Source organism: Capra hircus, chromosome 23 (assembly GCF_001704415.2).
Source record: "Capra hircus breed San Clemente chromosome 23, ASM170441v1, whole genome shotgun sequence".
Lineage (NCBI taxonomy): Eukaryota > Metazoa > Chordata > Mammalia > Artiodactyla > Bovidae > Capra > Capra hircus.
The window spans coordinates 17,941,057-17,957,702 of record NC_030830.1 but is presented as its reverse complement, the minus strand read 5'-3'; the positions used below and the strand labels follow the sequence as shown (position 1 = coordinate 17,957,702).

Here is a 16,646-nt window from a genome sequence, read left to right as displayed (position 1 = left end):
AATTTATAATGAAATAACAGTTCTAGGTAACATTCAGTTCAGTTCAGTTGCTCGGTAGTGTCGGACTCTTTGCAACCCCATGAATCACAGCATGCCAGGCCTCCCTGTCCATCACCAACTCCCGGAGTTCACTTAGACTCACGTCCATCTAGTCAGTGATGCCATCCAGCCATCTCATCCTCTGAGGTCCCCTTCTCCTCCTGCCCCCAATCCCTCCCAGCATCACAGTCCTTCCAATGAGTCAACTCTTAGCATGAGGTGGCCAAAGTACTGGAGTTTCAGCTTTAGCATCATTTCTTCCAAAGAACACCCAGGGCTGATCTCCTTCAGAATGGACTGGTTGGATCTCCTTGCAGTCCAAGGGACTCTCAAGAGTCTTCTCCAACACCACAGTTCAAAAGCATCAATTCTTCGGTGCTCAGCCTTCTTCACAGTCCAACTCTCACATCCATACATGACCACAGGAAAAACCATAGCCTTGACTAGACGGACCTTAGTCGGCAAAGTGATATCTCTGCTTTTGAATATGCTGTCTAGGTTAGTCATAACTTTTCTTCCAAGGAGTAAGCGTCTTTTAATTTCATGGCTGCAGTCACCATCTGCAGTGATTTTGGAGCCCAGAAAAATCAAGTCTGACACTGTTTCCACTGTTTCCCCATCTATTTCCCCCAGGTGAAAGGTTGATAAGTACTTTGTTAGTGAATAAGTCAAGCTGAGAATATCTGAACACACTGATCAGTCTTACTAAAAGTGAGACAACCTGCTGTGTTGAAAGCATCAGACACCCTTATGAAGTACTCTTTTTCTGAATCTAACCAACTCTCCATACTCAGAGTAATAAGGATGTAAGGGGATAAAGAAATATATCAAATGACATAGGAAGCAATTAGTCAAATCAATTATGAGAATAATTCTGCAAATGACTCTTTTGTTGTACTGTTTTAAATATCAGCAAATAGAAAATGTGGGTGAGTGGAAGGATTGTTATGGAATTAGACCTGAGAGCCACAACAATTAAGTTTCATTTGTGGATCTTGTTTGGATCCTCATTTAAATAAATAGAGTATAAATGAATAACTTTGAAGCAATTAGGAAAATTTTCATGATATTAGATGATATTAAGGAGTTATTGCTTATTTGTTAGAGGTGATGATGGCATGTTATGTTTTCCCAAGTCCTAATGAATTATATAGCCATGCTGTACTTTTTGTTGGAGAAATGACATGATATAATACAGAAAACCACTGTTGGGTATGGTATATGGAAACTCAAATGGCCAAATATTGAAAATTGTGGAAACTGGTTAATGGGTCTATGGTTATATTAGATTGATCTACTTTTTTTCTATGTGTTGGAAACTTTCCATAATAAAGTGTTAAACTTAAAAACTTAATAAGGAAAACACAGAATCCAGATGTAGAATTCAGAAGCAATTTTGAAGGGTATCACAAAGCAGTATAAAGCTTTGGGGTCAGCAAACAGAATGAAGGTTCCCTCCTGGGTAATCAGTACCTAGAACTGGGGATATTGACACCAGATGGGAAGGTTGTTTGCTTAAAACATGGACATTAAACAACTGTTGACTTAGGACTTTCAGTCAATAAATGGGTCCCTTTCCCAGAAAATATCAGAAATTGACAGCCTTTGTGTCAGATAGGACAAATAGTAACAACATCCTGAAAGAGCCAGATAAAAATCAGCACAACCTGGGTTTCATAAAAAGAAAAAAAATCCAGGTGAATATAACAAGGTATCAAAGACTCTTGGGCAAATGAGTTTAAGTTTTCAACATTTTAAAAAATATTTTTATTGGAGTATAATTGATTGACAATGTTGTATGAGTTTCAGGTGTGCAGCAAAGTGAATCAGTTTTTTATATATGTATATATACATATAAATTACAAATTGTATATATAGCCACTCTCTTTTAAAATTCTTTTCGCATATAAGCCATTACAGACTATTGAGTTCCCTGTGCTACACAATAGGTCCTTATTAGTTATATATTTTATATATAGTGGTGTGTATATGTCATTCCCAATTTTCCGATCTATCTCTCCCCCACTTACCCTCTAGTACCCATAAGTTTGTTTTCTATATCTGTGACTCTACTTTTCTTTCAACATTTCTTTAGAGAGAAAATAACTTGATCATGTTATAGAGCATCATCTATGTGCTAAACATATATTAAGCACTTTGAAAGCATAATAAATTTTAAAATGCTTCAGTATGTGAGAAATTATAGTGCACAATTTTTTATTTCAGGGCTTAGATGTCCCTATCTACTCAGTATCTTGTCTTCAAAGAGTTCCAAGGTAAAATGCTCCCAAGTACTGCTATAGACGGGAGGCTGAACCAGGAGAACTTAGAGTCATCGCAGGGGAAGCCAGGAGGGAATTCATAGTCCTCAGATAACACACCTCAGTAACATGCCCGTCTTCCTGAATAGCTTGAATACCAAACAGATGTGACCTTTGGAAGAGATGAGAGGGGATGGGAAGAGGAAGGGGAGAGGAAACAAGAGGAGAGGCAGAAGGGAAAGGAGGGAAGAAGGAAGGATGGAAAGAAGGGAGGGAAGGAAGATGGGGCAGAAAGCCAGTAGGACATTTACAAAGCATTTAGAACACCATAGCATGCCTGTCAAGATAGCACTGTAGACACGGAGCCATCCTCAATCGAAAAACCCTGGAAACTCTTATGGGACAGGCAGGTTATGCCTCCTGGTAGAGAAGGAGCCTGGGGGGGTGGCAGGGCGGGATGGGGTCAGGGGGTCTGTCTATTAAAGTCATGAAATGACTGGCAGATTTCTAGGTTTCTAGTCCATTGGATGATTTTAAGACTCCCTCCCCTCCCCTGAAGATTCAAGGCAAGAATGTAAGTTAAAAATTAAATTTTTAACTTTGACCTAGGGAGATCAAAGGATATGGTGAAGGATTTAAGTGGCTGAAATTAGCAAATCCAGAAATTCAATATTTTTTAATTCTTCACAGGGCAAAAAGGAATCGCTTTTCTGTCCTAAATCAGGTTAGTAACTATATGCTTATATATTATTCATAAAGTGAAGTTTAGAATTAATTCTCCAGAAGGATTAATCAGGAGGGCTTCTATTAGAAATTTTATCAAAGCTATTTAACAATCTGGGGAAATTTGGACGGGGGAGTTGGACAAAATATGTGTTTTTATAGATTTTTCACAAGGGAAAGAAAAAAACATTCCTAGGGATGAGTTTGAGGTGGACAGTTATGTCAATAAAGGAAAGAGAAGTGTGTATTGTGTGGTGTTTAGTGCTTGTGTATGTGTGAGTGGCGTGGAGAGTATGTGTGCTTGTGGCGGTGGTGGTGTGTGTGTATATGTATACTGAAATAAATGGCAGCCCCAGATGACCCAATGAGTAATAATGGTGGTTGACAGACTGCTGATTTATATATACTTTGCAAACCCAGCCTTAGAAATTTTAAGTATTTTTGGGGCATCTAATGTCATACATGCTGATATAGACAAAACTCTTTGACTCACCCACTTTGTCGAGCTTCCCACCAACAAATGCAGACCTGGCAGCAGGAGTCATTTTGTCCAGGGTAGTGAGGAGAATGATTTCCCTCTCCTTGTAAAAGCATTTTTAAAAAATCTTTTAGCTCTACGAAGATAGAAGAAAAACAAAGAGCTGTATGTTACCTTTAATTCCTTTTCTGACATCCTTCCTTTCTTTTTGTACATCCAAGTTTGTTGATTAGTTGCTAAATCATGTCTGATTCTTTTGTGACCCCATGAGCTGTCCTTGGTATTTCCCAGGCAAGAATACTAGAGTGGGTTGCCATTTCCTTGTCTGGGGAATCTTCTGACCCAGGAATGGAACCTGAGGCTTTTGCTTCATCTCCTGCATTGTAGGCAGGTTCTTTACCAATGAGCTACCTTCAATAATCTGCTTCTGTCTGAAAAGCTTCCTTTCACATTCCCTACAGGGTAGATTTCCTGGCAATGAATTCTCTCAAGTTTTGTTTGACAGTCTTTCTCTTTCACTTCGGAGGGATATCTTCACTAGATATAGAATTATGGCTTGGCAGGATGTCTTGTTTGCTTTTTAGAGTTTTCAGGTTTTCTGTGTATTTTGTAATTAACAAAAATATCATAAAAGTGAAATGTCAAAACAATGGGTACTGGTATGACAAAGCAAGTTTCCCTTGGATTAATGTTTTAAAGCAGAGAGAGGTGCTAGGTGGATTTTAACCAGTTCTTCCCTCTGTAATGCTGATGTCAGTATGTTTTGCACTTGCAGGGGATAGAAAACAAACCCTTCAGCAAGAAGAAAAACAACCATAACACCATTATGCAAGTGGATAACCAGGTCTCTCCAAGGAAAGGTAGAAATTATTCTCTATGACATAGGCTTCCTTCTCCTTAAACAGGACACTATTGATTCCATGTGAGACGATTTTGTAAATAAACACATGGACTAAAATGTAAAGCGTCTTAGAAATGTTCAGGAAAGGAGGTGGGGGGAAAAATATCCCTGCCATGATTTTCCATTAGAAAAACCCTAAATAAAATAACCCATGTACCAAGGTTATTCACACTGTTATTTTGATTCTTATACACCTGTCAGTTTATCACTTGGTGGAGAATGTCAGAAAGAGGGGGGACTATTTTGGTTCTATCTCAAGGAGAGAGAGACAGATACATGGATGGAAGTGAGGCAGGATGAATGTTCTTGAGTCACTGCACCCTTCAACATAAACAGCTGGATATTTACAGGATATTTTTTAGATTGTTTATCTTAAGCAGGGCAGGGGAAAAACAATATGGAATTACTGCTATCAGATTAGAGTTATATCTACATTATGGGGGACAAAAATCCTAGAAGAGAGGGTGGGCAACAAATTGCATACTTTTTCAATTTATATAAATGTTAGTGGCCTATTTAATTTTATATTTCTTCTTGTGTCAATTTTGATACTTAATAATTTTGGTATTTTCATATTGTTCCTTTGTATTCAAATTATCTAGTCTAGTGTCTGTGTGCTCAGATGTATCCAATTCTTTGTGACCCTGTAGACTGTAGCCCACCAGGCTCCTCTATCCATGGAATTTTAATTATATGTGAACATATAAAAGATATAAACATATATATATGTATATAAAATTGATTTCTGCCTTTATGTTTAACATTTACTTCTTTTTAGGATCTTTTCATTTTCCATTGTTCATTTTCCAAGTCTTTGAGTTCTCTCTTTTTTAATAAATATGTTCTGAGGTGTAGAATTTGCTCTTTCCAGAGCTTGACATGTAGTATCTTACTGTTACTCAGTCCCAAGCACTTTAGAACACTCCTTGTGATTTCTCTTTTTGTGTGTGATTTCTTTTTTTGAGTTTCAGATTTTTTGTTCTTTGTTTTTATTGACATATAGTTGATTTACAATGTTATGCTAATTTCTGCTATACAGCAAAGTGACTGTTAAACACACATATACATTGTTTTTATATTCCTTTCTAAACTCCAATGATTCCTTTTTTTCAAGACTTATTTTGAAATAATTCATATTCTTTCTGGAGCAATGTAGAGAAAAGAACAAAACTCAGAAGGGTATCCTTAACTGACTATGACAAGCCCTATTCCACACATGGTGAAGACAGCTTCCCCTTTGCCCTCTAGAGGCTTTTTTTCTCTCATCTAGGAATTTTCCCACTGTTTCCTTCAGATTTTCAGGTCTACTTACTCCCCTTTTGCTTTTGAGAATTTTAGAAAGGATGAGATTGTTTAGAAAGTTTTGAGGCAAGTCATCTCAGTGTGCATGTATACATGTGTGGTTTGAAATGTTTTGCAGATGACCCAAGGCCAGTGAGTTTAAAGGCAGAGGAAGGGCTAGGTAATGATTAAATTTCTAAGACATTTTTTTCTTCCTTTTGCTCAGTCTCAAGGTTCAAACAGGGCAAAAATTTTTGCCTCCTGGAAAAGGTTAGGAGGCAATGGATTTTCCCCTCACTGACTCAGCAAGTCTTTGGCCTCTAAACATTTAAGGAAAGGGTCACTTACTAGACTCTTCCGTTGCCAGGGCATTGGTGTCTGATTCCTGTTGCCCTATTTTCTGGGAGGCAAAAAGCAACCTGAGATCAAATGTCTTCAGGGAAAAATCTTCCTTCAGTGATCAGCCTATGCCTTGAGGACTCTGTGTTCACAAAATCTTTGGCCTGAGTATCTCATCTTTCCTGCCAGATCATTCACACTTTCAATGAACTGTTAACTTTAGATAAATTTTTATCTAATATTCTTATCTGTTTACAAAGGGAGATCTGTCAAGAAACTAATTTTCCAGGTACTAATGTTACTTTTTTCACTTAATAATATATCTAAATGGAATCCTACAGTTGTACATAAAGAGGTTCCTCATCATTTTTTAAAGTTGTATATGAATTTGGTATGACTATATTATAACTTAACTAGATAATTTATTAGATAACTAGATAATTTAACTAGATAAATTTATCTAATTTATTTAATTAGATAATTGCTGATTTATCTAATTTATTTAATTAGATAATTGCTGATTTATCTAATTTAAAATCTACTGTTTCAAACAATTCTTCAAAAATGTACAATGATACAAAATTCAAGTCAGTGGGATCACTGAAAAAAAACTTATGTAACTAAATAGACTCAAATATGTAAAGCAAAATTAACACTATTTTTAAAAGGTACAAAAATCCTAATAAAACATTAGCAAAACAAATTTTTTTTAATTTTTTAAAATCGCAAAAACTAAGTCCAATCAATCCTAGAAATGAAAGAATAGTTTTCTATTACAAAATAAATAATTGTCATTCAATACAAATTAAAGAAGAAAACTATATGATGACCTCATTAGATTAAAAAAAATCTTTATGAAATTAACATTCATTTCCGATGAACATTATTAGGTAGCTATGAATATGTGATGGACAGTACTCTAAGATGGCCCCTTTGCACTCTTGGGTGGAACCAAAGGGCAAAGGATAAAGCAGAGAGCTCAGAGGGTAGAGCCAAGGGCCCTAAGGATTATCCCCAGGCCTCAAGAAAAGTTCAACATTTGTCTAACTGAACTTCAAAACTCTTATTGATCAGTGACTTCTTTTTACACTCCATTTCTCCCCTTTTTGAAACTAGAATGTCTGTATCAATTATCCTATGCCTGTCCCACTGTTATAAGTGGAAACATTGCGAGTGTGTAATTTGTCTCTCTAATTTCACAAGTTCGCTGATAGATACTATTCCCATAGTGGGTTACTTTTAGAAGCTTCATCCATATTTTTTTAAATTTTGTAAATTTGAGCTGACATTTTGATGAGGATTTGGACTTGAGTTGATAGTGTAATGAGATGAGACCTTAAGGAACTTTGGGTTGGGGTGAGTATGTTTTGTATATGGCATGAACATGGATCTTCTGGGACTAGAGAGTGAATTGTTCTAAGACTGCCCACAAGATTCTGGCCCCTGGTATACATACACCTTCCTCCAGTTATTTAAGCAAATGCCAAGGTAGGTGCTGCTTGAAGGGATGTTGCAGATCTAAGCATGGTCCATAATCAGCTGATCCAGGTAGGACTGATCTAATCACAGGAACTCTTTAAATCTGGATCTAGAGGTCAGAGAGCAGCTAGAGAGATTCAAAGCACAAGAAGGATTTAACAGAAGAGATTCTTCCTTGCTGGTTTTGGGGATAGAGGGGGCCGTGTGACAAGCAGCGTAATGCACAACATCTTAAAACTGAGAATAACTCTTAGCTGACAGTCACCAGGGAAATAGCGACAGAAGTACAGCAACCACAGAAAACTGGACTCTTCCAATAGTTCCTTCCAGAGAACCTCCACCTGAGAACTCATCTTGCCTGATCACTTGATTTTAACCTTTGAGACCAGGAGTGAAAATCCAACCATATCATGCTAAAACTTATGACCTGAATAATTGTGAACCTTTTATTAAAAGGGTGCCATTATAAGTCATTAAGTTTGTGAAAAATTTTTAACACAGCAATAGAAATAAATACACTTCATAAAGCATATCTACAACAGAACCTCCAACAAACATTATCCAAAATGTAAAAACATTAGAATTACTCTATGTAAATCAGGAACAATGGCATAAAACCAGAACTGCTTGATACAATCAGTAATATACTCGTGGTTCTGATGCAATGATACCATGAAGTAAAAGACAGAAGGATAGGAAAAGAAGAGATAAAATCATAATTTGCACATTCCGTACATAGAAAACCTCTCCAAATTAGGAGATGAATTTTTAGAAACAAGATTAACTTTTGGCTAGCTACCTGGATATACATCAGTAATTAAAAGACAAATTTATTTCTTGGAACTTCCCTGACTGGCCAGTGGCTAAGACTCCGAGCTTCCACTGCCTGGGATGCAGGTTCAGTCCCTGATGGGGGAACTAACCCCCTGCTGCATGGTGTGGCCAAAAAATTATTTCTTTATACTAACCACAGGCAATTTAAAACCTCTACTGGGTTGTAATAATGGAGGTTCCATCCTCTTTTCGTTCAGGCTTGCCAACAGATGTGCTTTTGGATCTATGCCAATCTGATACGTGATCATAGTTTCTCTACACAATTTCTTTTGATGTATGTGGCTGGGGCATTATTCTGCCTACTACACATCCTTTTTTTTTTTTTTTTTCGTCTTTTTAAATTTTTATCTGCACCGCAGGGCATGTGGGATCTTAGTTTCACACAGGAGAGATGGAACCCACAACCCCTGTGGTGCAGGCACTGAGTCTTAACCACTGGACCACCTGGGAAGTCCAAAAATGTCCACATCCTTGCCAACACTCATTTCTTACCTTTTTTGATAAAAGTCATTTTAACAGGTGTAAGATGCTATCCCATTATGGTTTTGATTTGCATTTCCCTAATGATGAGTGAGCATTCTTTGGCTTTGCCTTTCTTTGGGATTGGAATGAAAACTGCCCACAACTGAGTGACTGAACTGAATTGAACTGAATGATGAGTGATGCTGAACATCTTTCCATGTACCTCTTAACTACATGCATGTCTTCTTCGGAAGAATGTCTCTTCAGTTTGCTCATCAGATTTTTTTGGTTTTGCTTTTTTAAAATTTTTCCTGTTAAATTGTGCGAGTTCTTTTTACTCTGCTCAATGTTATGTGGCAGCCTGGATGGGAAGAGAGCTTGAGGGAGAGTTGATACATGTATTTGTATGGCTGAGTCCTTTTGCTGTCCACCTGAAACTGTCACACTGTTTGTTAATTGGCTACATCCCAATACAGAATAAAAACAAAATTTAGTTCTTTTTATATTTTGCAGTCTAACCCCTTATCAGATAAATGATTGGCAAGTGTCTTCTCCCATTCAGTAGGTTGCCCTTTCATTTTGTTTATAATTTCCTTTGCTGTGCAGAAGACTTTTAGTTTGATATAGTGCCCTTTGTTCATTTTTGCTTTCTCTGCTTTTGCTTTTGGTGTCTTATTAAAAAATCATTGCCAAGACTTATGTCAGGGAATTTACCATCTATATGTTCTTCTAGAAGTTTTATGGTTTCATGTCTTGAGTTCAAATTTTAATCCATTTTGACTTAATTTTTGTATATGGTATAAGAGAGTGGTCCAGTTTCATTCTTTCGCATGTGATTGTCCAGTTTTCCCAACAACATTATTGAATATTTTAATATTTATTGAAGTATAATTACATAAAATAAAATATGGATCTTAAGTATATATTTAGATGTGCTTTGAGAAATGTATAAACTTACAAACAAGACTCATAGAACATTACATTAGTTTAAAGTACCCTGATGTCCCTTTGCCCTCCTTACCAAGAGGAAATTATTTAATATCTAGCCACATAAATTAATTTTGCCTATTTTTTGAAATTCATAGAAATAGCATGCATAAAAATGGTATTCAGTCTTTGGTGTCTAGCTTCTTTAGCTGAGCAAATGTTTGTTGGGATTCATCCAGATTGTTGAGTGTATCAGTGTTTCCTTTCTTCATATTTCTGAGTAATATCCATTGTATTAATATACTACAGTATGTTCATCCATTCCAAAGATCCAGCTATTTTAAATAAAGCTGCCATGAGCAATTTGGTACAAGCCTTTTGTAGATATATATTTTTATTTCTCTTGAGAAAGGCCATTTGTTGAAAAGACTAATATCTTCCATTGAATTGTATTAGTGCATTTATTCAAAAACATATGATCATATGAATTCCCTATTTTCTCCTATAGATGAATTTGTTTGGTCTCACACGAACACTGCATTGATTACTGTAGCTTGAAGCTACCTCAAATACATTACTTTTTAAAAATTTTATTTATTTTAATTGGAGGCCAGTTACGTTACACACTACTTTTTTTAAAATGCAACTTTCTTCTGCAATGTGAACATATGAGTTTCTCAATCAGACTAGTCATCTTAGTTTTAAGAATAAAGTAGTTTACTTGAGGGAAGGTCTTGTTGGTTATTCAGGGGACTTTTTTCCAAGAGTAACTCAAGGTGTTTTTAAAAATGTTCCCTTTAAAATAAACATTAGGAAGGCCACTTATTTGGAAGGGCCACTCGGAAATTTGGACCCCTAATGTTAAAATGTGGTTTTTTCCTCAGCTGTGTTAACGATGGATATTTTCTCTCGTACATTCCAGTTCCATATTTCTGTTCCATTCGTTATGGAATCGCTGTCTTCCTGCTCCTCTGTAATGTTATAATAATGTCACAGCGTGTGTGTATGAGCCTCACAATGATAGCCATGGTGAACAGCACGGAGCCACATGGTTTGTCCAACACCTCCACAAAGGAGCTCCAGGATAACATAAAGGTATATCAAAAATATTACACACAGTCATAAGTTTAAAATCCTATCTTGCTAACTAATTTGTGTAGAGATGGAATGTTATCATAATTGATATGATAGTAATTATTCAAAAAAGAAGCTCATGTCTTGATCTACCTCATCAGTAGTAAACCTAAATGAAGATGTCCCATGACTAAAGTATGTCTAAGTTTAGACAAGAGAAAAAAGGAAAACATCTTAAATGAGAAATAGAAATCAACACATTTTCTTTCTTATTTATGTTTTTAACTTGCAGTATATTTACATGTTTTGTTAATTTCACCTACAGAAGGTAATAGGTTGATAACTATCTGTCAGAAGATGTAGTACAAAAGAAATGGAAATAGGAAAAAATATTTTTTCACTATGCTTTTCTTATGTCCCTTTTTTTAATACACAAGCAAATATTTCCTTATTTTCACCCCTATTTATAGTAAGAGTAATGCTGTATATGCAATGTACTGCACCCTGATTTTTTTTTAACATAAACATCAGAACCAGGTCTCAGATTTGACACATATGTTAGGAATTCCTACAGGGAATTTAAAATAACTGTAATTAATATGTCAAGGGGCCTAATGGGAAAAGAATACAATACCAGAGAGGTAATGTCAATAGAGAGGTGGATATTATTAGAATAAAAAAAGAAATAGTAGAAGTCATGGCAATTGTAACAGGTATAAAGAATGCCTTGATGGGCTTATATGTAGTATCAACACAGGTGAGAAAAGAATCACTGAACTTGAATATATGAACTTCCCAAGCTGAAATGGAAAAGATTAAACAATAAACTAAGCAAAACATCCCAGAACTGTGGACAATACCAAAAGGTGTAACATGTGCTTGATTAGAATATCAGAAAGAGTAGGAAAAATGGAAAGAAGAAATATTTGAAAAATTAATGGCTGAGAACTTTTTGAAGTTAATGGCAGACACCAAACCACAAATTCAGAACATCAAACAGGACAAATACTAAAAAGAAAATTAATCAAGAACAACAAGAATTACCACCCAGACATACATATTTAAATTGCAGAAAACCAAGACAAAAAGAATATCTCAAATAAATCTGGAGGAAAAAGACTACAGAGGAACAAGGATAAAAATTACAGAAGATTTCTTATCAGACACCACTCAAACATAAAGAACGAAGTGAAATTTCTAAAGTACTGAAAGAAAAAAAAACCTGCCAAACTAAAATTCTATATCCTGTGAAGTTATACATTTAAGAATTTAAGAAGTTGTATACTTTATGACAAAGATTAAATACACAGTTTATTGTGTCAACTGTACCTCAAAAAATCTGTCAAAAAATCAATTTTATTCAAAATTTTTTAATTCTTGAGTATTCCATTGCCTTGGTTTAAATATCAAGACCCCCATTTTCTAGAGAAATGGCTACTCACAAAAGCTGTATTTTATTTCCTTCACTGTAGTAAAAGAAGGGGCAGCTCAAACTGAGAAGCTTGAACTTTTCTTTGGCACATTCACCATCCCCCTCCCCTTCTCCTTCCTGCCAGGAATCTGCTGCTATAATCCAGGAGAACTGACCTTCTTCAAATAAGAGTCATAGAAAAGGAATTCAGTTTTCTCCTCTACAAAGGTACTAGATGAAGAAATCGAATAGATAATTATTCTCAAATATGAAGACTCACCAGATTATTTTCCCAAAGAAGACCTAAATTGTAAACTTAAATTATAAATGAACCTAAAAACTAGCAAAGTAACTATAACTAGGGAAGGAATACTATAGTGTAGCACGTTTAGGTACTCAAAGCCGAGATGGCCCGGTGATAGAAGTCTCTGCTCAGATAGCGGATAAATGGGAAAAAAAAAAAAAAAAAGAAATTGACAGAACTCAGAAAACTGATACAATAATACTAGACAGAACATTTTAGAAAAGAAGGCAAATAACAAGGAAAACAAGAGAGAACAGAAACCAAAGAGCGCAATAAGGGACACTGAGTATAGAAAAGAAAAGGAAGGAAGATGAGAAAGTATTACACATAATTGAGAAATATCCTGTCTTCCCTCTGCTAAAACAGCCAAATATATATATATAATTATTTTATTTTGTTTAAAAAATTTACCAATCTGGTAGAAATTCTGTCACAACTTTAAAATTTATTAATGAATGTATACATTTTTATATTTCTGTGATCTATATTTATTGGTCATTACCAATTTCTTTTCTTATAAGTTATCTATTGATACCCTTAGTCCATTTTACCTACTGGGATATTATCTATTTTTTCATTTATATGACTCATACAGTTGTATATATATTTATTCCTAAATTTATATAGGTTAATTTACATATTTATATACAGAGTACTTTATTTAATGATAACTAGTTAATAGACTGAATATGGATATACTCAGGTTTTATTCTTCTGGTGTGGGGAATTTCATCTGAGGTGAGTGGTTTGAATTCAACTATGGTGCCCACTTTTCTTCTTTTTCTATCCTCCACTATAAAGAGTGATGGCTTTATGCCATAAAAAAACCCCAATATTCTGAATAATTTGCACAGGGAGAGTCGAGCAAATGTGTGCTGAATCACCTGATATGGGGAAAGGTGAATATTGATTTCCTTGGGAAAATACCTGTCATTTAGAAAAATATGGCAGAGCATCTTCCATCCTCTGAGTAACCTCCCACCAATGAAAAAGATCTGGAGCTTCCATGACCACTTGGCTACTGTATAGAGGCCCCTCACTATTAGTATTCAATATACTCAGAGTGATGCTTCTACCAAATCGCTCATGGAAGTCCTTTCTATCAGACAAGACATCACTATCTACAGCTATAGGATGACAGGGATTTGAGAAAGGGAGACAAAGGATGAAGGGCGCAAGATAACAGTGACAAGAGAGCAAACATTCAGACTCCTACCTAGTTGATTATTTCATAGTCAACCAAGAGTTCCATTTAGAACATGCATTCTTTATCTAAAATAAACTAATTATGCGAGTGCATAGACAGTTAAGAGAAAGGGACTATCTTAGACATTTCCAAAGAAGTTTTCATCTTGTCCTCACCTACTAAAATTAAAATTTCTTCCTGTGCAGTGAGTCCAAAAATACTGCAACCTCCTCATAGTGCAAAATGTAAGTTCAATATTAAGAATTTCTTATGTCAGATTTAATAAAGCAACAAAACTATGCAAGACCCCCTAGCCAAAACCAGCAGAGGAATCCACTCCTGAGACAGACAACAAAACATGCCGCATCAGAGCCAAGTGAAAGAAGAGGAATGGCCTTTTTCCCTTTATTATCCCATTCAATTATTCCCATAGTTCAGCCTGAGAACATCTCTTCATGATTTGATATTCTCTCTGTTGCTACTTTGCTCTCTGGGATCAGTGTGTGTGTTGTTAGGGGGATATGTTGTTTTGTCAACAAGGTTAGCTGAATATAGAAAAAGGATGAGAAGGGGCAAGTGGAAATTAATAACTGCAGTAAATGTAGTTCTACATGGTATTCTACAGAGGAGTTTGCATCTATTAGTAATATTTAAGAAATAAGTATTAGAGATGTTGAAGGTGAACCTGTAGAAATGTTCTGGACTCACCTCCTCCTACAGACACACCAAATATACAGATATCTAGGGAAAATTTTCCTCTGGGAAAAAATCAAAACCTGAATACTCCTACACATCAGGAGAACAAGAAAATGCCCATTACCAAGAGGAAATGCTGAGACACAATCTCACTGCAAACCCCTGGCAAGGTGACCCAGCAAGACATCCCCCTCAGGAGTGAAGAGTCTGAACCTGCATTGGGCATCATCCCTGTACCTGAGAGATAAGCCACCCAAAGGTCTAGCTCTGAAAGCCAACAGGGCTCACAAACACAAGTCCCACAAGGGTAAAGGGAACTGAGAAATGGTTCTTAAATGACTTGCCCATGGACTCACCTACCCCTTGGCACAGCACGGAAGCAGCTGTTTGAAAAGCACCAAGACATTCTATGAAAGAGGTTTATTTGCTTACCATAAACTGTTGACTTGAGGCACAAACATCTAATTTAATACACATCCAGGGTCTTCTGGGGTTCTCTCTCTTTGGGGATGGAAGCCAGTGAATGCCATCCTCGTGTTCTCTCTTTGCTGTACTCCAGAGAGCCAGTATCTCCCAAAGGGGCAGCTTTACATTCACCTGGCACTCTTGTTCTGGTGCTCCTTTTTTTTTTTTTTCCTTTTTAGCAGCTGCTGCCTTGATCACCTGGCTCTGGTGGCCAGCAGGGCTTGACAAAAGTAGTATCTATTTGTGATAAAAATTCTCAGCAAGTGACTATAAAGGGAGCATGCTTCAGCATAGTAAAGATCAGCAATGTAACAAGGCCACAGATAACATCATACCTAATGGTGAAAATCTGAAAGCTTTTCTTCCAATGTCAGGAAAAAACAGTGATGCCCACTCCCACCACTTTTATTCAGCATAGTATTAGAAGGTTTCACTGGTACAATTAGGCAAGGTTAAAAAGGAGGGGCATTCAAACTGTAAAGGAAGAAGAAAAATTGTCACTATTTGCAGATGACATGACATTACATATAGAAAATTCTAAAGACTTCACTAAGGAAACTGTTAGGGCTAATAAATGAATCTGGTAAACTCGTGAGATACAAAATCAATATACAAAAATCTTTTGTGTTTCTATGCACTAATAAAAAACTGGCAGAAATAAAATTAAGAAAACAATTGCATCAAAAAGAATAAAATAAAAGCAGGAATGCATTTAATCAAGAAGGTGAAACACCTATGCACTAAAAACTACGTGACACTGATGAAAGAAACTGAAGAAGATACAAGTAAGTGGAGAGATATTTCATGCTCATAGATTGGAAGAATTCACACTGTCAAAAAGTCTGCAGATTAGATGCAATCTTTATCAAAATTCCAATTACATTTTTTACAGAAATAGAACAAACAGTGCAATTTGTATGGACCCAAAATAGCCAAAGCAATAATAAGAAAGAAAAACAAAGTTAAAGTCATCAACCCCTCTGATTTTGAACTATATCCCAAAACTATAATAATCAAGAAAGTATGGTATTGATATAAACACAGACACGTTGATCAATGAAGCAGAGTAGGTAGCCCAGAAATAAACCCATACATAAGGTGGGCAATTAATCTATGACAGAGGAGTCAAGAATTTACCATGATGAACGGACAATCTCTTCAATGAATGGTGTTGGAAAAACTAAACCCCTATCTTATAAGACACAAAAATTAACTCAAAATGAATCCAAATTGGAACATAAAACCTAGAACCATGAAACTAAAAGAAAATATAAATGAAAAATTCATTGACATTAGTTTTGGCTATGATTTTTTGGATTTGACATCAAAGTCAATGGCAACAAAAGCAAAAGTAAACAAGTGAGACTACATCAAACTAAAAGCTTCTGCATGGCAAAGGAAACCATCAACAAAATGAAAAGGCAACCTACTGAATGGGAGAAAATATTTGCAAATCATGTATCTGATCCGGGATTAATATTCAAGATATATGAAGAACTCATCTAACTCTATAGCAAAAAAAAAAAAAAAAATCCAACCAAAAATGAGCAGAGGATATAAACGGACATTTTTCTGAGAAAAACGTCCAGTTTGTCAACAGGCACAAGAGAATGCATTCAATATCATCATGGAAATGTAATTCAAACCCATAAGATATCACCTCACATCTGTCAGAATCAGTTCAGTTCAGTTCAGTCGCTCAGTCGTGTCCGACTCTTTGCGACCCCATGAATCGCAGCACGCCAGGCCTCCCTGTCCATCACCAACTCCTGGAGTTCACTCAGAC

General features: G+C 35.9%; 1 protein-coding gene across 2 annotated transcripts in view; it reads left to right on the top strand.

Moving 5' to 3' along the window:
- Nucleotides 2,935-16,646, top strand: part of SLC17A1 (solute carrier family 17 member 1) — a 52,156-nt gene continuing 38,444 nt past the window's right edge. For both annotated transcript variants that reach the window (XM_018039242.1, XM_005696767.2), the window contains exons 1-3: nucleotides 2,935-3,024; nucleotides 4,277-4,361; nucleotides 10,647-10,819. In XM_018039242.1, the coding sequence (XP_017894731.1) occupies nucleotides 4,328-4,361; nucleotides 10,647-10,819 (207 nt within the window). In that variant the 5' untranslated portion in view covers nucleotides 2,935-3,024; nucleotides 4,277-4,327. The remainder of the gene's footprint in view (nucleotides 3,025-4,276; nucleotides 4,362-10,646; nucleotides 10,820-16,646) is intronic.